This window comes from Plectropomus leopardus, chromosome 12 (genome assembly GCF_026936395.1).
Source record: "Plectropomus leopardus strain MGB_pleo_1.0 chromosome 12, ASM2693639v1, whole genome shotgun sequence".
NCBI classification, from domain to species: Eukaryota; Metazoa; Chordata; class Actinopteri; order Perciformes; family Serranidae; genus Plectropomus; species Plectropomus leopardus.
The window spans coordinates 6,877,558-6,904,739 of NC_142187.1; the positions used below are offsets into that span (position 1 = coordinate 6,877,558).

At 39.8% G+C, this 27,182-nt stretch overlaps 1 protein-coding gene across 10 annotated transcripts in view; it reads right to left on the minus strand.

The window, feature by feature from the left end:
• ctnnd2b (catenin (cadherin-associated protein), delta 2b) overlaps positions 1–27,182 on the minus strand; it is a 198,381-nt gene that overhangs the window by 97,501 nt on the left and 73,698 nt on the right. For all 10 annotated transcript variants that reach the window (XM_088085340.1, XM_088085331.1, XM_088085334.1 and 7 more), the window contains 2 exons: positions 3,685–3,719; positions 537–653 (listed from right to left, as the gene is read on the minus strand). In XM_088085340.1, coding sequence (XP_087941466.1) covers positions 537–653; positions 3,685–3,719 — 152 coding nt within the window. The remainder of the gene's footprint in view (positions 1–536; positions 654–3,684; positions 3,720–27,182) is intronic.

Consider the following 27,182-nt stretch of genomic DNA (forward strand, 5'->3'; position numbering starts at 1 on the left):
ATGCTTGACACGCTGACAGACTAGGGGGATGGATCACCACTCTTATGCCTAATACTTCTGGTTAAAATTATTTCAGATTGTCAAGTAGAACTTTTAAAAAATCTGATGAAATCTAATGAAAGAAAACCTCTTATTCAGCCTTTGGGTAGAACATGCTAATTAGAGTAAGTACTTGAGTGAAAAACTTTATCTCACAGGCATGATTAAATTTAAAAAAGGCCTTAATTGTCTTCTTTTGGTATTTATTCAAGGGAGGACTGAGCACACTTTTTTATGCTATATTGCTCACTAGTGTCACAGTGCAGGCTGTTTTCTTGAGCAGCAGTGTGAATTCACACATATTCAACAGGTTAATCAGCCAAAACCTGGAGGCTCCAGCTCTGTAGAATATCAATCCTTACTGCTCTCTGATTGCATTTCACCTATTCTCTGCTACGCTATCCTTCTCGGCTGTCCCGGCAAAGAAAACTATCAAGAGATTTTTTTCTCCCATTCTCCTTTAAAGAAAACCCTCTTAATCATAATATTGGTCTTACTGTCTCCTGTAACAGTGTCCTGCGAGTCCAAGATGCCTGATTCCTGGAGCGATCGGATGCAGGAGTCCACTAGCTCCAGGCCTGTCGTCAGCTCCTCCTCTATATCTTTCTGCCCATCTATATGCACACAAACAAGATAGGAAGAAACAAAACGGGTTAAAACAACTTACCCATTCACCCATCATACCCACAGACTCATCATACCCTGTATACACAGTAGACTATTTATTTTATTGTTGCCTGGCGCACCAGATACCAAAGAGGGATGATGGGATTCTCCCCAGCCCCATCTCTGCAATATCAATAGAATATGTGCTGTGTAAACACTATATCAAATGAAATAATAAAAAGTCTTAAACATTTGAGGCTATTATTAAAAACGTGGAAAGCTAACACTTCTCTCTATCCATTCATATGCAGATATTCCCTGTGTTTTGAATATCTGTGGACATGCAGGCAAAAAAAGGCAAAATAATTTCAAGTTGATTCAAACTTTGTGGGTTTTTTTTAATCTCAAAAAACTGTCTCAGAACATGGATAGCAACACCAAATGCCAAATGCATCTAGTTATAGCATGTCTGAGTTAGGATAACTTATTTAACAGGATAGCGCAGGAATGACCTGCCCTACTCTCCCTATGGGGGGGGGTTGGTACTTGTTGCCTTTATTGGTTGGATTGGTTAGGTTTAGGCATGAGGTGTGGGATTATTAGAGCTAGAGTAAGAATATCAGGGTGAGCCAATCAGAGGCAGAGGAAAGGTTAAGGTTAAGGTTAAGGTTAGGGTTAGGGTCCTTGACCCTTTAAGGGAGAAACAGTTACAAATAATGAATAAATATATGGCATACTAGCATACTACTAGAGTCACAGTGACATTGCTGTAAATATGTAAATAGAGAGCAAAACAGCAAACAGTTTGCACCTTAAAGAAGGGACTAAGAAGGGTTTCAGGGTTAAGTTTATGCAACAAGAACTACTTGTTTAGGGTTAGGAAAAGATTGTGGCTAACTGACGAAACAAAACAGCTTGATGTCGACTTTTGGTTTCACACAGGACACACTCACTGGTCCCTGGTTTAAAGTTCTGTGCTTCTTGGATCAATCCACCTCTCCTTAATCTAAGCATACCTTTGAGCTCCGTATACTGCATCTGTTGTTCTAAATGTCTAATAATGACAGATGGGTTTACATTGGAGTTGGTTGAAAACCTGGAGCATCTCATACAGACACTAAGAGACACTGTCTAAGTGGCTTATATCAAGGCCCTGGGGAGTGAGACCAAGCTGTGATATTGCAGGTTTTCCCACACATTCATTTATTTGTAGTGGCCTGCCACAATTAAAACATTTTTTGGAGCTGGACTTATCATTAGGAGCAGTGTTGAAATATATTTATCATTTGGTTAGTGATTTCTCCACACTTTCACAGTGTACTCTGGGCACAGATGGAGCAGCAGAACAACGGGTTTATTAAAAGTGAAACTTCACTGTTCATTCTGCTGGGTCTTAAGGTTTGCTCTTATCCTTTGATCTGATCAGATTAGCTCTGAATGCATCGAAAGATCAATTCTCCACCCCAGAAAATTACAAATTGCTGCTGATGAAAATAACTCCACCTGGGCTATGTTCAAGGAACCACAAAAAACTCAAAATTTGGAGAGGAGACAAAAAGTGATACAAAGGGACACACATTAATAACATTAAAAAACCAACCATCCCACCCCCCAAAACAAATTGTTTTAATTAACCGGAAACTAAACAATGCGTTAACCCTACAGAGATTCAAAAAGCCTTTTTCTCCACTTCTTATTATCCTTCCACATCCTGAACATCAAAATACAATTTCACCATAACCATGTAAGATAAAATTAATTTTCATTCAGCTGCTGATTATTAGCTAAGGAAGTGGCCTCACTCATGTCTCATCACAAAGTTGTGTGTAGGGATAAACCTCGGGGTCAAGGTTAACTGATAATCCGGCAACAAATATTGGGAATGGTTGGATCTAGGTCCATCAGGCGCCGCCTTGTACTTAGATACCCGGCCGTTTGTCTGTCAGAGAGAGGCTGATAACATGCCCGGTGTCTTCAAGTTAGAGAGTGCTGCCAAGGGGGATAAAACTTACAAATGAGTCTGAGGAGCAACATTAATCTCTTACTGAGCGAGAGATGGTAATAGTGGGGGCCTTTTGAGTGGATTTAGGAGGCTGATTTTATTGACTTGGACTGACGCAATTGCAGACGGATGATATTGATGCTGTTGGTGAAACATTTCCAGTGCTGTTTGCAGCCTTACGCTGGATTTACCCCCACCCTCACACACACATGCAAAGCCCAAAACTCATTTTTAAACCTGCTTGATCCACAAGTGATGGGTTTTTAATGATTTGTGAGTGATGATGAGATCAAGAAGTCTGATTGGAGTGAGGGAGGCTTTTCCTTTTTTCGTGACGGAGTATATTTAGTCTCTCTGAGGCCTGAGCAACAGCTTCAGCACAACAGATGGATGAAAATGGCAGCGCTCAGTGAAAGCCTTCGGTTTGAAGCATTTTGACCACAAACCTTTAGTCCCCGCTTTGTTGGCAGAGGTCGCCAACCCTGCACTTAGGCAATCAATCTGCCCTCAAAACCCTATACACATCAACATGACTGACAAAGAGGCAGAGAGGGAGACCTGAGTGTCATGCATGGGCGGTGCTTTTCAACTAAAATGCTGTCAAGGAACTTGTCAAGCTCAGAGAGGTGTCTTCATTTGACTTTCAAATCATCTAAAGGCCTCACACCTATTGATTCTTGTTGTATCCTTTATGGAAAACACCTCCCATCTGGCTCTCCACACAAGTTAAACTAAATACTGAGAATTATTTGCAAACGTGTTTGACCTTTACTCAGCTGTCAGAGGGAGTGAGGGAATTTGTGAGACAGTTTTTTTTTTGTTGTTGGAGCAAGCTTTTTTTTATCTTGGTCTCACTGCAGAGTTTGATTGAGCATTTGAACTGCTGTAGCCACCGTAGTTATTGTACAGGCTTGCAATATATTGTTTGTGCATGATGGGGGGATTTTTTCTCAGTCAGCAATGTGCAGTGCTGGAATGCAAACAATAGAGCGCCAGCCAAAATGTACGATTTAAAAGCATTTAAGAGGAAATATTACCTTGGTTGTTCCAGCGGAATTTCTCATCTGCTGAGCTGCAAGAGACAAACGACACAAGGCAAATGGGGTTAGAAATATGAGCAACAACAATATTTTACATTAACTTTTGTTCTTGTTTGTTGGCACACTTGCACTGTAACAGCATTTTCATCAGCCTGGCATGCTACAAAACCGTCTGGTTTTACCTTGAAAACCCATTTTATAGTATTGTTACAAACAAGAATACATTGGAAAATACTGGGTTGAAGAGTTTTATATCACTGTATATCATCTTGTGAAACCTTTGACTGTTTTATATGTTTCAACTTCAGCTGAAGGATGACAAAAAATGTTTTGGGGTTTGGGAAAATTCTTGGGTACAGAGACCCTTATTAAAACCATTAAGATATATTGTGGCCAATGTAAAAACAAGGTTGTTGTCTTTAAGGATAACTACAGTATTTTTCAACCTGGACTCTATTTCCCCATGTTTTTGTGTCTAAGTGACTGATGGGGAAAAACAGTTTTCCAAATTGTTCTAGCATTGAGGGAGACCACTGCAGCCAGCTGTGGCAAATCAGGATGTCATGTAATACCTGTGGACAATTGAGCACTGTCAATTTCCATCCACTAAAAGTGCTTGATTTGGCCACTGACAGGCTCACATTGGTTTTTATAAGGGTCTGACGACATTATTTAAGGATCCCTACAGAGATAGACCGTGGTTTTTATGGAGTAAGACCCCTTTTTTAACCAGAAACAGACTCAAAGTTACCATCACCAAAGAGACCAGACTTAAAAAAAACGGTAATTTTAGTGCATGTAAACTTGGCATACTGTCACATTTAACTGGGCGAATTAAGGGTTTATTTCAACCAAACTCGAGCTGGTGATTGTTGGAACAGGGGAAAGACAAACCAAGATGGCTTTTGTGAGTTTTATTTTGTTTCTGTTGACTTTGACTGAAGTGGGTTTTACGATAATAACATTCTTTTTTAAAAACTTTTTTTTAAAAAAGTTGTTTAAGGCAACAATTATATGTTTGTTTGAATTTTCAATAAGTTATTCTTATTTTCGTTATTATTATAATTTTGGTATTAAAGATAAAACGCAAGTACTTCAAAAAACAACCATTTCTAACTGCTTTTTGATAACGTCATTGTTCACCACCTGTTTTTTTTGCCATCCTTATGCCTTTTGATTCATACCTATTGTTGTCTTTAACATGTCCAGATCCTGAAACACCCAGCTAGACTAGATTCTGACCCCCAAGTTCTGTATGCTGCTACTTTATTGACATTGATCAGCTGTTATACTGGGCCTTTGACTGAGGTACCTAAAACATGAATAAAACAATCATTGAGTTTCTAAATGATTCAACAACTGTCAATTACTGTCAAATGAAAGTATAACATTTTGATATTAAAGCACTCATTAACAAACTGCAACGAATATTGCCTACTTTTTGTAAGTGGAATCAATTGTGCTACTGTATTGTGCATAATTATCTTCTTGGATTACTGCCATATGCTGCAGTTTTCCATTTGTGCTTTGATATATTATTTAATATGATAACGGATGATAACAGAAACATCTGACTTGTTATGACCACTGCAAAGCTGAAGTTTTTATAGAGTCCCTAGCTCTCATTTAAAGGGACAGTTCACCCCAAAATGAAAAAAAAAAACATATATATTTTTCCTCTTACCTGTTGTGCTATTTCTCAGATGAGATAGTTTGGATGTGAGTTGGAGATATAATAGCGATGTCTGCCTCCTTTACAACATGATGGAAATAAATGGCACTCAGCCTAAACCAACATTTGTATGTGGGACGCATGTGGGTAGTAAATAGGTTGATAAATGGGCCCTATATTGGTTTGTCCAGGCTCCATAATGGCCCATGCCAATTGCCCACATAAAGGAGTTTAGCCAAATGGGCCCAAGATTAGATGCTTATAGGGGGCTGATACCCACTTGATACCCAGGTAGCTCAAGCATAACCCATTTTGGGCCCACTTGAATAAACCCATCCATGTGGTCAATTGGCATGGAGCCATCCATTATGGAACCCATGGACAATCCCATATAGAGCCCATTATTCAGCCCATTTACTACCCACGTAGGTCCCAGATACAAATGCTGGCTAGGAGAAGTGGTGATTAAAATTGAATAAAAACAACAAGTTCTATGGATTATCTTGAGTAACCACATCATTATTTCTGGAGAGGGACATTGCTGTTGAGTTTTTGGTGCTTTAAGCACCAAACAGCTGGCATCTCCAACATTCAGCAACTCACATCAAAACAAACTAGACTGATAAAAAGCACAACAGGAAAGAGGAATAAAAACATTTTTGATTTTGGGGTGAACCTCCCCTTTCAGGAAAAGAATGTAGGGCAAGGATACTGGGTACCGTTGACTTCAAATGTTTCATTGAAAACAAATCTACACTGTGAAGCAGAACTTTTCACAGGCTAAAGTTATATATTTAATAGTGGGTAAAGAGAAATGGCATCCTTCCAGCATAACCATGAATTGTTAATTGTTAGTCAGGGTGCTTCCTCCAGATGGAACTTCTCTGACATATGTTCAATACAGTTTACTGCTATAGATCCACATCTTTTATTATTCCTGGGCTGCAGGGTTTACCCCTCGCCCTGTGTAGAGAGGCGTTTTAATTTATATGTCTTTCAAATCATTTGTCAGGCGATGCACGGTTGTAAAAACTTCCTGATTGGATTTCGAAAAGAGCTAATAGCCCAGTCAGTTAGCCTTGTCAAGTTTCAGACTCCTTCTACATTCACTATAAATCCATGTCAGCAAGATTTACTGTAATGCAGCCTTATAGACTAGTAGGCTACAGTACAAACTATATATCAAATCTGCTGTCTGCAGGTTTGATGGCCTATTATTTTTTACCAGGTTAACCATCACACCACATCAGCTCAACTGGCCAAAGCTTCTAGCAGGAAAGTCAATACTAGTGAATTGACTCACCCTGCTACAATCCATGCCATATAATGATATAAGTTCACCGCAGGCACAATCCACTACAGATAAGCCATTGTCAATGAGTTTGGTAGATCAGTGCAGTTTGACCTATTTTACACACTGCATATATCATGCAATATGACTATTTACACTTTTTTCAAAGAAGCGACGCATCCACTTCTGAAACCTGTTGAATCCAGCAGCCTTAAGTGGGTTGAGTGCTGCATTTAAACACAATTCATATCCACAACATAACAGATGATGGGTTACTGATTCACGTTAAACATGCTGTTATCTACAGGTTGAAAGAACATCCTTTCAAAGCAAATTATTAAGAATTTTTAAACTTTGTATTTCATCTGTTTGAAAACTCACACAGAGATAAGAAAATTGATACCACTCTGATGTCCGTATGGTTTATATGAAGCTGGTTAGGTTGGCTCAAAAACTGGAAGCAGAGGGTAACAGCTACATGTAGTGCAGAAGAGAGCAGTCCAATTAGGAGGCAGGTTGGGGTGGTGGATGGCACTGGACTTTTCCCAGGAGACTGGGGTTTGGAACCATGTGAATTTTGACTAATTTTTAAGGTACGTCCTCGCCATGTTTCTTTTTCTACACCTAACCTCCGTGAATTTAGGTTAGTTACGTGACTTCACCTAAAGGGCATAATGTCATTCCTGGGGTGCTACATTGTAGGATATCATAACAGGATACATTTCACATACAGTTATGAGAGTGGTATCAGTCTTCTTATCCAAACTCTGGGCAGAAGGGCTAATATGTGTAAGTTCCAATATTTGAAACTATTCCTTTAAGATCTTCACTGAAAAAAGAGCTATTTTTGAAGGGTCTTTCACCAGTGTTTTTCAAATATTGACCAGTGAATACCGTGAAGCAATATTCTCCCTTGTCAACATTGCCACATGACTCAAAATGAAAAGCATTTTGGTATGAAATCCTCCAAATCTGTAACCCAAAGCCTCTGTAGCTAAACCCAGAAATGAATGCTATCCACTCCCTGTGGACACAGAACAGATGCTATTAAATCATCCCATTGATTACCTCCATTCTGTGTGTGTATGTGGCGTGTGACGGATTGCAAGGGGGAGCCAAGCGCTACATGTTAATGGGACCCTCTGTCAGCAAAGCAGACTCCTCATTCATCAGTAGTTATTATACCAAACAATACACCCCCACACGTGCACACACACACACGCACAAACACGAGCTATAAAAATACACACATTTGTTACAAAAAGGAAGCAAATTCATCGCACTAAGCAAGGGAGCAGAGAGAGAATGAACCTGGGTGTCTTAGAGGATGGAGTGTGTTTATATCAAACACACACCTTAGATGGAGCAGGATGATGAGGATTATTGTCTGGGTTCATACATCCAGCACTGATGACAGAGGCCGAGTCAATATTTGCTTAAAGGGCACGACAGACTGGTCTTTGCGCTCTTTTCCTGCATTTGCTGGTGTCAAAATGTTGCCTCGGTGCTCTTGAAAATGCCCGGGTAAAAAGGCAAATGTGTGTTATTTACCAGCGCCTAGGATTTGATGTAGGTAGAACTAAATGCGAGCTGAGTGCTCACGTAGAAGCCTCATTGGAAACTGTGAGGAAAGAGGCCAAGTGGTGTTATCATCAAGTGGTTACATCAACAGGGGCTGGAGCTGGAATATAAAACAGTCTGCAGGGTTTCAGATTTCTGTCTGAGCTAAGGGGGAAATATAGAAATGTGTTTGCATTATCAGAGAGATCAAAACAGACCAAAAGTGACTAGACAAAACTAGATAAGACTAAAGGAGAGCAGGAGAGAGGAGAGGATAGAACACAATATCTTAGAGGAGAATAGGCTAAACTAGACTATACTATAGCAGAACAATCCTCAATCTAACACAGTTGGATTAGATCATGACTCAGAATCAGGGTGCGTACCCTGAGGCGAACAGATCTCTTCTCTGTCTGCCATTCTGCTCTATAAGCTCAGCCTTTTACTCTATTAGTGCCAATGCAATTCATTGGTTATTCATTTATATACATTAACAGCTCATAAATCACCAACATTTTGGGATTTGAAAATTGTTTAAGTCATTAACATAAAAAAAGATTACAATTCTACAGCTATACTCTGTATCAGGCTGTTCTCATGCACTGTTTATACACAGACCTTAAAAAAGCACGTATACAGTATAAAGTAGCCCATGTAATTCCTATTTCACCCATGTAACCAGGAAGACGGTGATCATGTTACCAATACGCTGATGGGAGCAAAGAAGGGAGTCGTCTGCATAAAGAGGCAAGTTGGGGTGGTGGATGAGTCATAAAACACAGGACTTTCCTACAGGAGACTGCTGTTTGGAACCATGTGAACTTTGAGTCATTTCAAGGTACCCTGACTCGTCATCACCATGTTTGTTTGTTGTTTTTTTTTTTACATCTAATGTACGTAACTTTACTTGCTTAGACTATGGATTACTTGCTTAGATTATGATATGTACATAATTTCACGCATGGAACAAGAATTTGTCAGATAACATGTAAATTGTTGTATGAGGACATGTTGTCTCTACTAACATGCTGAAATTTAGCAGGTATAATACCCAGCACATTCTCATTTAAAGCAGTAGACATCTATGCCAAAAGCCACCCTTACAGTGTTATGATACGCCAGCAGAAGCCATTAGTTTATAACACAGCTGAACAGTTTGAAATGCTGCCGGTAATGACGTAATGTAAGCAGCTGGAAAGTTCCTATAGGGCGGGCAGAAGGGGACTTTCACTCGGAAGCCTGCTGTTTGCTTCCGGCACGAATGTTAAACCAAACCATGATGTCTTCTAAACCTAACCATATTTTATCAACATTTATTTTGATTAAATAATTTATTCATGTAATGAGCAGAATCTGTGTATTTCCAGTGAAATTGGAAGTGTATTTTGAAATACACAATGCACTTCAGAGGCGGAAATTGACACACTATACTGGAACGCAAACAAACGCAGAGGGATACACATAACATGTAGATGTTAATGGTATTGACAGCAATATTTGACGAGTTGGGATGAGAATATGTGTAAGAACATGTTGGCCATCTTAGTTGCACTTGCTAATTGGCACTAAAGCTGATGGGAACAGCATTAGTTTTGCTGGTATTCTGTGTTTTTATTGCCCTGGTGTACTGCACAAACCAAAATGCTCACCTAATAATGACACCAAAGTTATTAAAATGAATTTTGACAGGGACACAAGTGTGTGTACAGAGTTCTTGGCAGTCCATCCACTGGTTGTTGAGTCCTTTCAAAACTGCAAATGTCACCCTCATGGTTTGGCTAGATCAAAGGTCAAAGGATCACCAAAGTCGCTAAGATTCATCCTCTAGGGAACATGGATGTCTTTACAAAGTGTCATGGAAATCTAACCGGTAATTGTTGGATTGATTCACTTAAAAACTACAAATGCCAACCCCATGGTGTGGTGCTAGAGGAAAAGCCAGGGAACCACAGACAGTGTCATTCATCTGTTGGGGATCATCAATGTCTCTCCATAAAATCATAGAAATCCATCCAAAAAAGAGATATTTCAGTGGAAGAACTTCCAGTACTAACTGACTTACCTCTTCACTCCACCCTACATATATTTATATTTTATATCATTGTAAATATATATGGTGTGGTTCTCTGAAATGCAGATATGGACTACCACCTGAACTGCAGCCTCCCTCTCTTCTTTCTCTCGCCCTCCTCTCTGTCCACACACCAGTCCTCCAGGTACATCTAATCAGACCTCAGTATCCCAAACAGCTCATTGACCTCTTGGCCCAGGAAATAGAGTTAGTGTTTTTTCCAGTCGAATCTCCGCGTGTCAATGGGATGTGACAGTATAATTAGTGGACCAAGAGAGAGGACTAATTGACAGCATGATCAACTTGCCTGCTGCAGGTCACGCCATGGCATGGCACTCCATCACTGCTAATGATATAATGTTGTGTGCATGTGTGTGCAGTTGCATGTGTGGCTTGATTGCGTGTATTAAAAAAAGCCCATGGGTGTTGCTTACACATGGATCAACACCGATTGTTATGTTTGAATGTGCAAAGTTCAAATAAAGTTCTGTAGCTGGTGACCATCACAGGGCTTTAGATGTCATTAATTAATTGAATACATTAACACTGTGTTTTTTTTCAGCCATGTCTTCCCTCAGTCCTGTGTTTTCTCAGACATGTGTTTCCTCAACCCTGTTTCCTCAGACATGTGTTCCCTCAACCCTGTTTCCTCAAGCCTATGTTTCCTGAACTCTGTGTTCCCTCAAAACTATGTTCCCTCAGAGCAGTACCTTTGCCAATGAAGTGATGTTTTCACACCTGTATTAACATTGGTGACCATTCAGTTATGAAAGGGTCAGCTCTGATGTTGAGGGAACATAGAGCTTAGAGAACATAGGGGCTAGTTTGAATGGAAACAATTCATCTGTGCCAAAGGAATAAAGGGCTGACCTGTTCTGACATTTAGTCATATAAGACCTTATTCTGGACAGTCTTTCTGTCTTCACTCTGTCGCTCCTGCCCCAGACACATCCAGCCAATCAGTGGAGGGAACATTCTCACATGGCTTCTAGTAATGCCTTTTCAAACTACAGAAAAAAAAAACTATACAGAATTTGAAAATGCCCTTTGTAACCGTTAAATTAGCCTATAATTGGCTATAAAGAGATCATATTGTCGCTCACGGTCCTATAGCAAGTGTTCTGAGGCAGACTGTTCCACATGGGATGCGGGACACAAATCTTGGTCTCTGGTGTCAAAGTGCTCCGTACACTCAACTATACACCAAAATCTCTTTTCCATGTTTTTTGCACAGGATAAAAAAAACATCTTTCCAACTGGATTGTAAAAGAACAAAAAGCAACATTGATAAATATACTTGAGACAGAAATTAGATTTCATCCAAAAAAGTAGATTAGCAGTATCTAAATGCATTTTAGTATATATGTTGAGGATCCACTTTCAGTGCGTTCACATGTTTTCAGAAAAAGTTATTGGTTATTGTGTTAGACCAAAACTGGACTTTTAAAATACATGTCAACATGTTAGTACAACTGAAATTGTACTTAGTTGAATGTCTCAAAGTCTTTTTCATGTATATGCCTCAATCGCACTTGAACTGATGCTTGATAGTCCCCATGATGGGCTTTGACCTGGAAGTCGAACAGCATAAATTTGCAGAGGAAAGCCGGGAAAAAAACAAAAGAAGAAGGGAAGAAAATTATGTACGAAATGTACAGCACCAAAAAGTGACCCATGTTGTCACAGTTTGACATGCAACTGGTTTGCCGCTTGCCAACTTGTGTGGTATGTGACGTAATAGGTCAACTGGAAGAAGGTCTAATAGCAGGTAACTAAAACAGGGTATATCGCCAACTACCATTGCAGTCCTTGCATACTGGGACAAGGACTGTAGTTCAATTAAATGGCCTAATCAAGCTATAAGTATAGCTCTACTTAACTGTGCATGTAAACATACTGACTGATTCTCAAGTAGGAATTGAAGAGTAAGGTAGCATTTTTAGAAACACTCACAACAGCAGAACATGTGTGAAACTATTATAGTAACCTGTGATGGCTCACCTAATGTTAATCCCCCAAAATGAGATAATTACCTTAAAGCCAACATATAAAAAGAAAGACCGCGAGACTGCCAAAGTTCCTTTAGCTCCACCAAGAAAAGGTGTCTAAAATTAAAACCTTATGCTACTTAACTAGAAATGGGGTCCATTAGACTGTATGACACATTGGCATTTCAGGATTATATTACAAATCTTTACAACAAGTGGAAAAACACACGTCAAGACAAGGGTACAATTTGAGCTATAATCTAAATCGGGCAAATAGCAAGTTGGGTAAAAGCCCTCTATCGCAATACTTGAGCCCATTTATGACAATTTTAATTAAAAGCACCACTTGTTACAGCTTGTTATTTTCAGTCAGATAAAAGAACAGATGGGAAGCGTAATGCTCTGTAATTTCAAATAATGATCGACTCATGTCGTACATTCTGACCTGATATTTTCAGCTGCTTTGAAGAGCGCACTTTGGCTATTTGGTGCTATTTCTAGAGAAAACAGGTAATGTTACAAATCAAAGCGCCACTTTCTGACCACTCCATCTAACTGACTGGGCTGCTGCATTAAGGGATGGGCAAATGGAAAAAACAGGAGAGAAGAGGGAGGGAAGGAATATGATACACAGAAAGACAGAGGGAGGACAATGAGAGGTAGAGAGAGGGATAACAGAAAGAAAAGGGGGGAAACAGAAGAGTCAGAATATGACACAGAGAGGGAGAGCTCTGCTAGATCCAATGAGGGGGGCTTAAAAGAGCGAATGCCAGAGATAGCAATGAAAATCCCATCATTTTATCCACCCAATAAACACATTCTGAACTCAGTCCATATAATCCATCTATTTCCATGCCCTGCATATTATCTGTTATCTGCTCGGACCACAATGGCCAGCCCTCTTGTAGACAGAGCTGTTAGATAATAGAGCCACCCATAAAGGAAAAAACAACAAAACAAAGAGGGGGAAGGCCTTTTTAGCTTTTGGAAACCACCAAAAATAATGCAGCCATTGCTTGTGTCATTTAGATTCAAAAGCTAAAGCCACAGTTTGGTTGTTAATTTACTCAAGAGCATTTTACAGAGTTTACATAAAAACAGCTCTATAAGCTTTTATAATACAAAGTAGATGACTTTGGGAATGTAGATCTTCTTTTGTGCATTAATTTAGACATTAATCACAAGATGTCAGCCACAATCTTCACCATTACCTTTAGCTGCTTTCTTCACATCAATTTGATTCGCACCAACACATCACGACTACTGACGCTGCACTTTTTTTTTTTGAAAAGCTTATAGTGAACTAAATGAAGTCTGAATTAGCATTCAAATGTGTCACATCAAAGTTTTTCGTTACCACTCAAAGAAAAGTGGACTTGCTTTATTTCCCAAAGACTCATCGATATTCACTCTCTTCATTGCTTTGACCATCAATCACTGCCGCTTGACTTTGCTTTACACATAATCATGAATTTCGGAAGTGTTGCTTCCTCCGAACAGTCTGATACTGAATTTCACTCCTAATACCAAATGAGGCAGTCTGTCTGATTACTGTGATGGTGTACATTTTGGATAGATACAGGGTGAGACGTTAAAGAAAACATCTGAATAAATACACAAAGTAGAGAACTAAAAATGCATTTGCCTCTATATAGGGCATTCGGGCTCACTGAAGGGCTTCCTGAATATGACAATTATGTGAACCATATTCTGTGGCATTCAGTCACCTAAGATTTTGGAAAAACAAGTTCAGTCAGTAAGATGAAAGAAAACAGTGAGAATGAAGCGCACAGTATATTTGCAGATTGTAAATCCAAACATGATCTTAAACAGGCTATAAAGCTCCATCGAGCTGGGAGAGACTGCAACGTTGAATTATCTTGTCCTTATGAGCAGCCTCTCAAGAATTACAGGTTCAGCGTGTAGGATTTAGGGGGATATATTAGAAGAAATATTATATTATGTTTTCTTACATGAAAATAAGATATGTGTTCTCGTTTCTTTAGAAGGAGACATTTGTATTTACACAGAGAGCGAGTCCTCTCGTCCAAGGAAATTGCCATGTTTTTACAGTAGTCATATTTTCATAGTTTCATGTCAGCCACAGTAATTAACAAAGCGACAATATGTGAAGACGATGAGAAATTGTTGCAGTGGAATCACCAGAGGCCCCACTATAATAAAGCACAATACTTTTGTCACATAACAACATTATTGCACTTTTAAACATTTTTTTTGATATGAGTATTGCAATATATTAACCTTTAACACAATAAGCAATTTTATAATACCCTCTTTTACTTGCTTGTTGTTGCAAAATGTATCTGGTGGGCTGAAAAAGCAGTTGGATTTCTTATTCTAGTAGGCCACCAAAAGTTTGTTTTTAATATCAATATTAGTAACATATATTATTTTTTACATTATTTGATTATATTTTGTTTTGTGCTTTTGCCAGTTTTAACCACCTGCTCCGTCTCTTTCGGAGAGGAAGAGACCACTGTGGATTCGGCTCCTGGTAATAAAATCCTCAACAAAGAACACAAATGGAATTCTAACTGGGAGATGTTTCCGCTGCAATTTGCAATCCTCACCACTAGATGCCAATTAATCCCCCTAAATCACACACTGGACCTTTAATATGAGTTATGTGACCCATTCATATGTTGATATTTATATTAAGTAGTGCAGCTTTAAAGTTATAGACCAGATACAGCTAGTATGGAACAGTCTTGAAATTTGAAAGAAACATTTTGAGCAAAACTAGTTACAATGAGCATCACTATTTCTTCAAACATGTTTCCATGTTTTTAACTTCAAAGCCTGTCCACCAATATCCATTACCTTTTGCATTACCAAACATCAAGCTTATTTGGTATGTGTGTTCAATTTGTGAATTTCCACATGTAGGCTGTATGCCACATTAGATTCACAATAACCCAGATAAACCCAAATCCTGTTTATGAGAAACATGAATTTGATAGCTAAGCAGCTGATAACAGCAGGAATCCTGAGACAGGAAAAAACATCCGTTGTGCAAACTCTGTTGCTATGGTAATATCCTCAATATTCAAGTGCAGACGACAAACATGAGCGAGATATAATCCCAAATATGACCTTAACTAGGGCAAGTTGTTTTACCTTCTCTGTATACACAAGCAGCCAGTTTGCTGCAGAGAGCTGTGTCTAAATATCACAACTTGTTTTCACTACATTGGGAATGATAGCAGTGTGGCTGTCAGAAGCTCCAGGAAAACTGCGATATAATGCAATACAAGACAGGCAGTATCGCAAGCTGAAATGACTTCAAACAGACCCGTAATTCACTGGCTGATCCCAGTGGGAGCAGGAACTGTATCAAACGGCTTGGCTGTAAGCCACATAAACAATAACTCATACAGCTGATATTAGTTGGCTTCAAGTGCTCTAAAATGATAGAGACCTTTGTTTTTCTCCATCCAACAAATATTCACCTTTTTGGCTGCAGAAACAAACTGAGAACACTTGATACGGTGAACTTGTTAGCAACAAGTTGCCAATTATACATCCAGCAAACACAAAGCAACATTATCATTAATTTGGAATCATGTTTTTGGCCACCTAATGAATGTGAGTCTAATAATTACTCTCTTTTAAGTATATCTGAGTACCTAGAAAAGCGCTTTCAAAAGTTCAATGTATTATTATTATTGCTCTATTTTTGGTCTCTACCAACCACAGAAAAAATAACTATTTAGCTTTTGCACTGAAATAATACCTTGAGACACTAACAACAAAATCATATTCTTTGCATTGAAGCTCTTTTATATCCATATTACTACATACTGCATACTGTGTTTTGCAAAAATTATAATTACCCTTGCACAATAGGCTTAAGCTTTGGACAGGTGACATGATTTTATGGGGCGGCACTGCAAAAGGGAGAAAGAGAGAGAAAATAGCGAGGGATGAAGAGGTGAGATTTGATCAGCAAAAATGAAAGTGTCCAAAAGGTGGGAAAATGGAAGCTGAAACAAAATGAAAACAGTGGGGCGGTTGTGAAACTGAACTTGCCTACAACAAAACTCAATGTCAATGTTTTAGTATCGCAGTAAAAAGGATCCAGTCCACACAGAAGTAGCATCAAGCAGAAATCTCAATTTATCACTCTGTTGTTAATTACATGTTACATATACACAGGCCCAAAACACACACACACACATGCAAAAACACGACCCATAGACATGCGTTAAATGGGGAAACTCCAGAGCGAGGGGGCTGCATGTGGACAGGCAGTGTAAAAACTGAGAGTTTTGTTGCCTTGATTAAGGGCATCTTCTGAGCCCATAATGCAAACTGTGGCTACCAGTAACAGTGGCTACCAGTCCAGCTCTTAAGGGGACTTGAACCTCCGACCCTCCGTTTCCCAAGCCAAGTCCCTGAGGTAAGAGCGACTGCTGCTCATTTAAGGTAAATCAATATGATTGCTAGTTAAAATGAAGGCCCCCTGGTACATGGTTTGGACTAAATTTGAGTTTCTACAGTTGATAACTAAAGGTCTTCGTTGGAGCTACTTTTCGCTCTTTTCCACACAAAGTAGCCTCTGAGCAGCATACCATTAATATAATATTCTCTCTCTCATACACACGCACAAAACACACATGTGCACACAAGACCCATCTTATTTTCTCTTTTGTATAGATGCTATGTCTCTTTAATAAAGTTAAAGTATTTCTTATCTGATTACTCAATTAATCAATAGTTGCAGCCCTGTTTAGCAGCTAAATGCTCCACTGTGCTTACCAGCTAGTATCTTAATGTGTCTGTCTGCTGTTTGGTGCAAAAAAGGTAGTGTATAGTGTTTTTTTAATAGTGCTTTAGCTAAATAATGCTGCCTGCTGCAGCCAAAAATGATGCTGTGACAGCAGTGAACCAACACAGTGAAGTTGTGTATCTCATAGCTGAGCAATGAGCTGAAACTTTGAAGCTGCAGGTGATAATTCTCCGTGGGTTCATCACTACAAGTGACCCCTTTAAAATCGTCACATTGATTTCTCGTTATTATGAAATATTGCTTATAGCTGCTTTAAGCTTCTACTGACTCTTTTAGCTACATGATGTAATTAAAGTAAAATCAAGCTGTAATAAATAGTAAAGATTGTTGTTGGATGTAGCTGATAATGCAGTTGCTGTGATGTCGTGTATTCAAGACACAGAGCACTAACTTTGCTGGCCGTAGATGTACGCATCTCTATACTGAGTATAAAATGCAGCAGGAACCTGTTACAGCACATAAAGCCAGCAATTATACATAAGATATATAGTCAGTCTCTTAATATGAGAGTGCTGATTTAAGACCAGCTCAGAGACATAAATTAGTCCATATGGAGCATATGCAATATCAAAGGTGAACCTTGAACAGCGATTGGAAGCTTGACACTAAAACCTGAATCATTCCCCACTGTACATCCAGAGGGAATACAGATAAGCACACACTACAGAGCAAGATAGACGCTGAGTCCAGGGATGCTGACATTATTGAAATGGGACTCCAGCATGAATTTCCATCTGCATTGGTGGCAGTGAGACAGCCCTTCAGCCAGCCATGGGAAAAAGCCTCGGCGCATCCCAGAACAGCTATTGTGGACCTTTAATTACAGTGTGAGCTGGAAGATGGAGGACCCCGGTGCGCTCTGTAACTACATGCTTTATCTTGCCCGGTCACCTGAGTTTTACCTAATTGCGCATTATGTCGGAACAATAGCAAACTGTTGCTGCTTTGTACAGGTAATATCTAACTCGGCTGTATCTCATATCTCAAGAGGGGACAGAATTCATCGGGTTGAAAATGTCAACAGCCTCGGGAGACTGTTGAACATTGCTACTCTGAGAAGGGCCATGTAGTGCATAATGCAAGGCTGGATGGTGTAATGAGATGGTGGGGAATTCTCCAACCCAAGGCTTAAGCCTCTGTGTGAGTCAGAATGAGCCCCATTGAGGGGGTCCTTGAACAAGACAGTGAATCCCAAGGCTTCTATAGCCGTCCCTGACCTCTGACCCCTCTGAAGAAGCACAAAGCGTAGGAAGATTTTCACTTCAGTGTTGTCTTGTCATTAGATCCCAGCACGGAGTGCATACAGCTTGCTCTTGAGGCTGTCTTCAACAGAAAAACAACTGCAGTGGTCCTTTGGTCCAACCCTTCAAAAGACCTATGCTCTCATTTCATGACAAGGTCCTCTTGTAGCCATATGAAGTTACTGTCTCTCAGCAACAAAGACCCACGTAGCATGACATGATAACAGCACCACCTGAGGGAGGGGCTTTGTGTAGATGGTTGTGCGTACAAAGCTTTGACATTCTGCTGTTTGCACCTCGTCTCCTACCACAGCTCTCCACTGCTTCTTTTTAACAATAACCGCAATCTGTCCTGAACTTCAACCAGGTTGCTTAATTGCTTGCTTTATTGGGGATGCACAATATTGGATTTTTTGACGATATCCAGTATGCCGATGTATAACAATTCATTTGGCTAATAACCAATACCAGTATGAATATATCTACTTTTTTCCCAACCTGATATTAGTGATCATCAAGTCTCTTCTGCAGCCGAATTAACATAATATACTCTTATCATGATGGCTGATAAATTGCACATGAACTGCACTATTTTTCAATGTGTGTAACATTCATCCCTTGTGCAAAACAAGAAAAAGCATGCTGGCTGATTCCAATATCGACCAATACCGATTACATGCCGATATTATCGTGCATTCCTACTTAAAATGAACCGTACCCTGGAGGAACAGTCAACCCGAAACTTTAAAATACATATTTTTCCCATACTTGTAGTGCTATTTATCAATTTAAAAAGTTTTGGTGTGAGTTGCTAAATGTTGGAGATATCGGCCGTAGGGATATCTGCCTTCTCTCTAACATAATGGAACTACAAAGTAGATGGCACTCAGCTTGTGGTGCTAAAAGCGCCAAAAATATACATTTGAAAAACTCAAAAGCAATGTATGTTTACCAATTACTCAAGATCATCCTCAGACATATTTGTGAGCAGTTTCTTATAGGGACTATTTTCTCACTACTGTAAGAACTCAGCAGAGGAGGAAAACATTAATGTTGACATCTTGCACGGTCACAAGCACAAGCCTCTCATCCATTAGGAGATGCAAGCTTCCTTTTGCGTGGTGATACAGTTCATGGATGTAGTTCGGTAGATAAAAAATAGTGCCAATATTGAACTGCTCACGACAAGGAAGTGAGACAACACTTCAGCTGATATCTCAAACTTGGCAACTCACATCAAAACAGTGCAGATTGTTAAATAGCACATCAGGTAAGAGGAAAACTGTTCTTGTGATACTAGGGTGAACTGTCCCTTTGAAAACTCCCAGTGGAGATTTTGTGTAAAATTTATTTAAAAAACAAACAAACAAACAAAAAAAACAGCTAAAAGACTAACTGAAACAGTTACCTGGATGATTTTTGTATGGATGCATTTTAAAATGCACTGACAAACATTGACATCAAAAAACACCCATATGAGATGCTTTGACAGGAAATAACAAACCTATTTTGTCATTTAGACCGGAGGACATCAGAGACAAAAACGTGTAAATAACATTCTCCTAACTTTGTTTCAAGCAGGGAGGTTCTGGTGAGAGAGGAGGAACACATATGGGGTGAGATGACTGTACTTGACATTTGTGCTTGTTAGCTCCAATGTCACAAGTCCGACTTCTTGCACATGATGAGCTTGTCTGTGTGAGCCCATACGTCATTACTAAGGTACGAGAAAAAATGAAATTCAACTTGTAAATGAAAATAAAATAATGCTGCTTGCCAGCAGTGCCACAGCAGATTGCAATCGCCGGAGAAAGCAACATTAAGTGAATGCAGAGCTCTGTGTCTGGCTGCGACCGATAATATATTTTAGTGAAATTCTGTTCCTTTTCAATAAAAAGCTCAGCGTGAGCTGCCAAACTGGAGCTAGGACAGTGAAGGTGAAGGGAGATATCAGTCTCGTCTGGGTCTGATGTACAGGAATTCAGCCGTGGTGGAGTAGAGCTTCATTTTCCTCCCCTCTGCCATCTAGACTGAGAGAAACACGAGACTCTTTGAAGCGAGTGATTAAAGCGCAGCAGGACGAGGCGCAGCTCGCCATTTCTGTTCCCCCCGTCCACATGCTCCAAACAAATGGTTAGAAAGGGAGGCAGAGAGAGAGAAGCAGAAGTCTCCTGTGACCCACTAAATTGGTCAGATTGACTTCCTAGACTGCCAGTGTGGGAGGAGGCCATTTTGACTCGGGGCCAGAAGTTAAATGAGAAGACATGTTGGTTCTCTGTGTGAGACCAGCCTGTCTTTCCAGAACCGCCCAGAGACAGAAATCATCTCTGGAGGTATACTGTAGTTTTCTCCGCAGACAAATAATCCATGTCCGGCGCTGCCAATCACACGGATAGAAATATTTTTTGACAAACACAAGGTCAAAAATCATGGGCTGTAATACATCTCTCTTACGCTCCTGTGCAGGCGTTGGAGCCAACCTTGGAAACAAAATAAATAACCGATCCTTTTGCATGACAACAAAGAGTCTCAGAGAGCAGAGCTTCAAGACTTCACAGAGTGGCACGATCACTTATCTTTCTCAGCCGAGCACCGCACAAACAAAAGCTGATGTGTGCTGACTTCAGTAGGCCAACACTCCACATCTCCCCCCTCCCCCTTTTACCAGTTATCAAGAGGCCGAAATATTGAGCCTGTCAAGAGCTATAAATAAGTCTTACTGTCAATAGACAAAACCTCCCTTTGGGATATCTGCTCGGAGGCCATTTATTAAAAAGACAGCATTGCTTTTCTTCCAACAGGAACTGAGGTTTTGTCTTTTAGTAGACAGAGTGCTTCAACTGACATTTGCTGGTTTTAGGTGAAAAGAGGAGTACATAAAACATGTTGCAGCCAGAGGGATCAGGATTTAGATCAAGTAATAGTGTAACAACAGGTCGACCCCCTTGAGCTCTTTGTCATGTTTTTGGGTCATTTCTGAACAGTTTTTGTGGTGTGGCGTGTCCCTGCTGCTGTAGGAGCCACTGCCATTGGGGAGTGCTTTTGCCATGAGGAGGGGTACTTGGTTTGCAACGGTGTTTGAGAGGGTGTCAGGTGGCATCCACATGAATGCCAGGACCCAGGTTTTCCCCACAGAACATTGTATTGTAACAAGATGATCAACGTTTTTCACTTCACCCGCCACTGGTTTTAATGTTTTGGCTAATGGGAGTATATGCATGCTTATCCCTAAACTGTAAAGCCTCTGTGATACATGTCTTATGCACTGTTGCATCATATATGAAAAGTGGGGATGGTCTTAGTAAAAAGAAGAAAGCCACATTTTATGTTGTTTACTTATAAGGCTCGACTGCAGAAACTACCCATTAACATCTGCTTTCTGGTGAGGTCTCAGGACATCTTATCATTAGATGTACCTCAGACTGAACTTAGAGAACATGGCTACAGATACTACACTGCATACACATGGATAAGATAAGATGGAATAAGATCCAAAAAGTTACTCCCTCTTGTTTCATTTAAACATTCTAAAACATTGTACTTATTTACTTGCAGTTACTCTTTTAATTGCTTTTCTTAAGTGTAAATAGGCCCCGGGTGTGTCTATGTTTGAGCTGTACATGTTGTTTTTGTACACAGGGCTCTCTTGAAAAAGAGATTCCGATCTCAACAAGACTACCTACTTAAATAAAGGATTAAATCAAGCATAAAAAGGGAAGAAAATGCTTCCCAGGCTGATGCAATGAGGCACTGTCTCTGTGGGGAATTTGTGTCCCCGATGCTGCTGCCTGGACAAGTTCTCCTCGATACCCGATACGTGACACAGCTTGGTGCCAAAGCACTGTGTTTAGCCCAACTGTTAGTGCTGTAGTAGCAGTGTATTGTGCTTTTTTCTCTCTCTCTCTCCCTCTCTACAGGTCGACAAGCCAAAGCTGTGGCCATCTACTCTCTAGCTAGCTAGATGTCGAATCAATTTGCTGGCTTTGGACTTGGCCTGTTGCACACACCTACTGTACACACATACACACACTATCAGAGGCCTCGTGCCAGGTCTCCTTATCAGTATCGATCGGCTCCAGCCAAGCCACTTTACTGGATGGCAGACTTCCAGAGCTAAATTAAGGAAAACATCAGTTTGTAGCCAAAATGGCCGACGATCCGTCCCCGGTCCCTTTGTGCCGCTGCAGCCGACTCCCAGGTGTGTGCTCAACTCCGAAGCTGTCGTGATTTGCATTTAAGGAATTAAGTTAATTGAGTTTTGCTATCAACGGTTCATCTCATCAGTGTGGTGTATAATTTTCTCCTTTGCTCCCGTTGTCCAAATGTGTGACTGAGGTGGTCTGAATTGGCAGGAGTCTCTTAATGGACTATATTCTGCTTGCAAGGTTTGATTCCAAATTATTCACGCTGTCTGTGAGGTTGCACAAGGACAGGTGTGTGATCACACGACGCATGATTTGACCAAATTTGGATCAAGTTAGTCAAATCAGTCAAAAATCTTACAGATTTTGCAGTATTTGATTTCACTGAGGCTGCCTTGCTTTGCAGTTCAAGTAAGGACAACGTTCCCTGTTGCAGCTCTTTTTGCCTTAGGCTGGTACAATTTTACATACAAATATATCAGCAGGATGACATCATGCACCCCTGCCCTCTGAAACAGCTACAAATCACATAAATGAAAACATGAATCTATTTCATGAGGTGATGCTATGGTTATTATTTGGTTAGGCACAAACACAAAAAAATTGGTTAGAGTGTGTTATTCATTTTGTACCTTTACTCTGTATGATGTACGATTGACCACATATTACCATGGCAACGTACGCCGTGTGGATTTACTGATTTGTGGGGCCTTGAGGTTGTTTGTATTATTCACAGGATCTCTTTGATTCTATTTAATTTTGTAGAAATGTTCCTCCTGGCGTGTCACATCTGTGACTTTTTCTTCAACTGTAAATGCTCTGCACAGCACATCCATGTAAAGCAGGAAAATAATCATTCCAAAATCAGGTCACTAATTTAATCAACACCTCTCTGAGACAATCTTTAATCACATTTCTGTTTGCCACTGCCTTCTATTGAATTAAATATTTATTCATTTCTTGCACTGCACCGACTTTTATTCTTGTATTTTATACTTGCTTTAGTTATTTATTTTATGTTTCCTAGCTCTTTAATGGTGTTTCTGAGTGTGTTTAAATGTCCTTTTAGAGTGTGTTTCTTTTAGACTTTGTTTCTATGCTTTTTATGTTTTATGTAAAACACTTTAAATTGCCTTGTTGCTGAAATGTGTGTAATGTAAATAAACTTGCCTTACCTAGAGAAATTTATGAGAATCTGACAAAAAACTTTTCCGCATTAGAAATAATTTCTTGGAAAAAAAATTACAGATACATAATGCCAAGAATATGTTAATAAATGACCAATTATAAAAATGAAAATGCCCCAAATTAAATGGAAAAAAAACCCAAAACACACACACAAAAAAAATCACGTTCTTAATGAAAAACCTAATTAACAAATTGGCTCCAAAACATTTCAGTTGCTTTGCATTGCATTTCTTCCAGTCTACCCAAATATTGTATTTAAGCTTGTGTGCTTCAGAACAGGCTTCTTTCAAGTCAGCATGAATATGTATTTGTGTGTTTGAGTGTACGTTTGTGTGTCTGTGTGCAAAGTCTCCCTGTGCATGCATATGTGTGTGTGTGTGTGTGTGCGTGCGTGTGTGTGTTTTCGTGGACTAAAGGTTTTTTGTCGGTGCTTAACTGTGACAGTTTTGTCTCTGTTCTGCTGGTGGATCAATAATATAGTCGCAGATGACTGCACCAACACTGGGAGCCAGTTAGCGCACATACACACACACACACGCACATACACGCACGCACACACACATGCACACACAGCCAAATATGCAAGTGTGACAGACAGAGAGGCTGTCTGTGACTGTGGAGGATATTAGGCTTATTAAGAGTGTCTGGGTCTCTGGGTGACTCATGCTAACTCAAAGTGTATTTGTGTGTGTTTGCAGGGTAGCAGGTTAAAAGGGCTTAGCATGAGAATGAACCCCCCCCCCCCCGGCCTCCTGGCTCATCTTGTTATTCCCTCACTCCCTCCCTCTCTTCACATCCCATCTTGCTCTGCATCCATATTAACTCCCTCTTCCCTTCCTCTGTCCTCTCCCACATTTTTTGCCTCATTTTTCAATATCAAAAACTTCCTCCAACTTTAGTTTTGTGACAGCTTAGGAGGGATTTTTCATTGTTTTTTAAAATTGCTTTTACTGTGGAAATATGGATGTCAGCAAGAGGACATCACTCCAAATTCTGCCTCAATTTAAGTGATGAAAGGCGGCAAGCTAAACTACGCCAGATTCACTGCAAAATGTGTACATACTACAATTACTGCTTTGCATTTGTATGCTTCTACAAACCACTCAAGTTGCACCTACAGTTTGGATCCATGTCTGTGAAAATATAGATGCTTCACACTCATCTAGCTCCAGACAGCAAAATAGGTCTCTACAATTAGCACCGTTTTAAGTGGTTATGGTTATGAGTTATGGCCAGAAGTGTTTTCGCAGAACATTTTGATGTCACAGTGAAGCCGTCCTTTGACCTTGTGGATATAAAATGCAAGCACTTCATCATTTCCTCCTATTAGACATTTGTCTAAAGTTCTGCTACAATAAGCATACAAATTCTTGAGTTACGGTCAAAAAATGTTTTGTGAGCTCACAGTGACCTTGACCTTTGAACTTCAATCAAAAATTCCCTAAATGTGCTCTTGAAATATGTGTTCCAAATCATATACTAATTACCTTTAGTAGGTACTTTAGCTACCCTTATGTATGTATGTTGCATGCAGTATGCACACAAACAGGACAGACTACTTCTCCACAAACGGCGCCCTAAACTTTGACCCTCTTTCTCATATATCTGTTACCATAGAGATAAAACAAAGTACCATTCGCTATCCCCGAGACTCCTGCTGTTGTTACTATGCAATGTACTATACAATGCAAGTTATAACTGCAGACATTGTGGATTCTAACATTTGATGCATTATATTAGCCTACATAGAGCCTACATTTCTCTGTCATTGTGATTTTAATTTTTTTTTAATAGTTGGTAATCTCTATGATTATTATGTTTTCTATGTTTGGTCATCAGTCACTTGAATGCACTGTCATCCTTCATTGCGGCTTCTGTCAGCTGTCAATCAGTTGGCAAGATGTGACATTTAGATTTAGAAATAAATTTATTTGCCCTTTTTTTTAAACTAAATGATGATGATGTAAGTGACCTTGATGTTTAACCACCATAATCAAATATGTTCATCTTTGAGTCCAAATGGATGTTTGTGCCAAATTTGAAAAAAAAAAAAATCCCTTGATGTGTGCTTGAGATATCGCAGATAGAAAACCCCAAAAACAATATCTGAGGCAGATACTATCGCCAGTGCACAGGCATAAAAATACTGTCATAGCTGTGTGTTGAACTTGGTCCCTGGAACAACTGAGCACAAAATGTGCAAATCTTTTATTTAGCACCAAGATTTTGAAATACATTAGTACTAAAAACACAGCTAATTCAATCTGAATACAGACACAGTCACTACTTGTTGTTAGTGTTCATTTGAAATTCATCATGGTCAGCCCATGGCCGTGACCCAAATTAGCTGTGGGCCCCGGTGTTAGACCCTTTACTCACTGGCTGCCCACATTGCAGACATGTACAGTGAGTGCTCAGCTGTGCTCGCTGTTATTACATTATAGACCGCACTGTGGGTGTGAATGTGTGGTTTTCTAAAAAAGCTACCACACACACGTTTCAGCAGGAAAGATTGAAAATGACAGTTGTTGTCTTCACTACAATGACACTGAGCTGTTTCTTCTTCACTATCTCACATTTCTTCAGAAAGACCTTGTCAACAGAGCTGGTGGATATATATTGCTGAGTGACATACACACACAAACACAAACACACACACATGCACACATTGAAGAATTTGTGGGAAACTGAGTGATAATAGAACTGCAACACATAAACTAGAAAGTAATTGAAAGCATACTGTGTGGCTTTCAAAATCTGATTAACACACCAAATAAACACAAGTTTCTCAAGGACTCTTGCTGACAGATTAGCTTCTTACTATGCACAAGACAAGCTGGAAAAGCGACCGAAAACCAGCCCACTGATGCAGCCCGCTGTCTCAGTCACATGGCCCTTGCCTTGCAGGTCACAGTGGTCCCTTGAGAATCCCCCCCCCCCCAACCCAGTTACATCCACGGAAAATAGCTACAGAAAAATGGCCACAAAAATTGGGACAAGATCATAACAACTGTAGCGGTTTACTTAAATCACAACTCTGGGGGTGCTGCAGTAGCTCACCTGGTAGACTGTAAGTGTAACTGTATAGGTTTAGGCAAAGGCATAAAAATAATGATAATAATAATAAAATATTTAAAATAATAAACACGGGTAGCAATACATCGAATATACTCATTATATCATGGCTTGCTCCACGTGGGATGTGCAAAACGACTTATATTGTGAACATCGAGTATAAATTGCCATTGTTATCAGACACTGGTACGAGACTCGCTTTGGCGTTTGGGTTCTCTCGCTCTCTCCTGCACATGAAGCACGTTACTGTACCGGCAAGACTCTAGAACTCGTCGTGTTTTGCGACCAAGGAGTATCACTGTGACTTGCAAACATTATTTATATATTAACTTATAAACTGGAGAACTGTAAATAAATCCTCACTTTTAACCTTTTGAAACCTAGATTGCCATCAATTTTCTTGTGCCTTGTTAAGACACCTTCCACAAGCTTTTGAGCCTTCGAAACCTGATCAAAT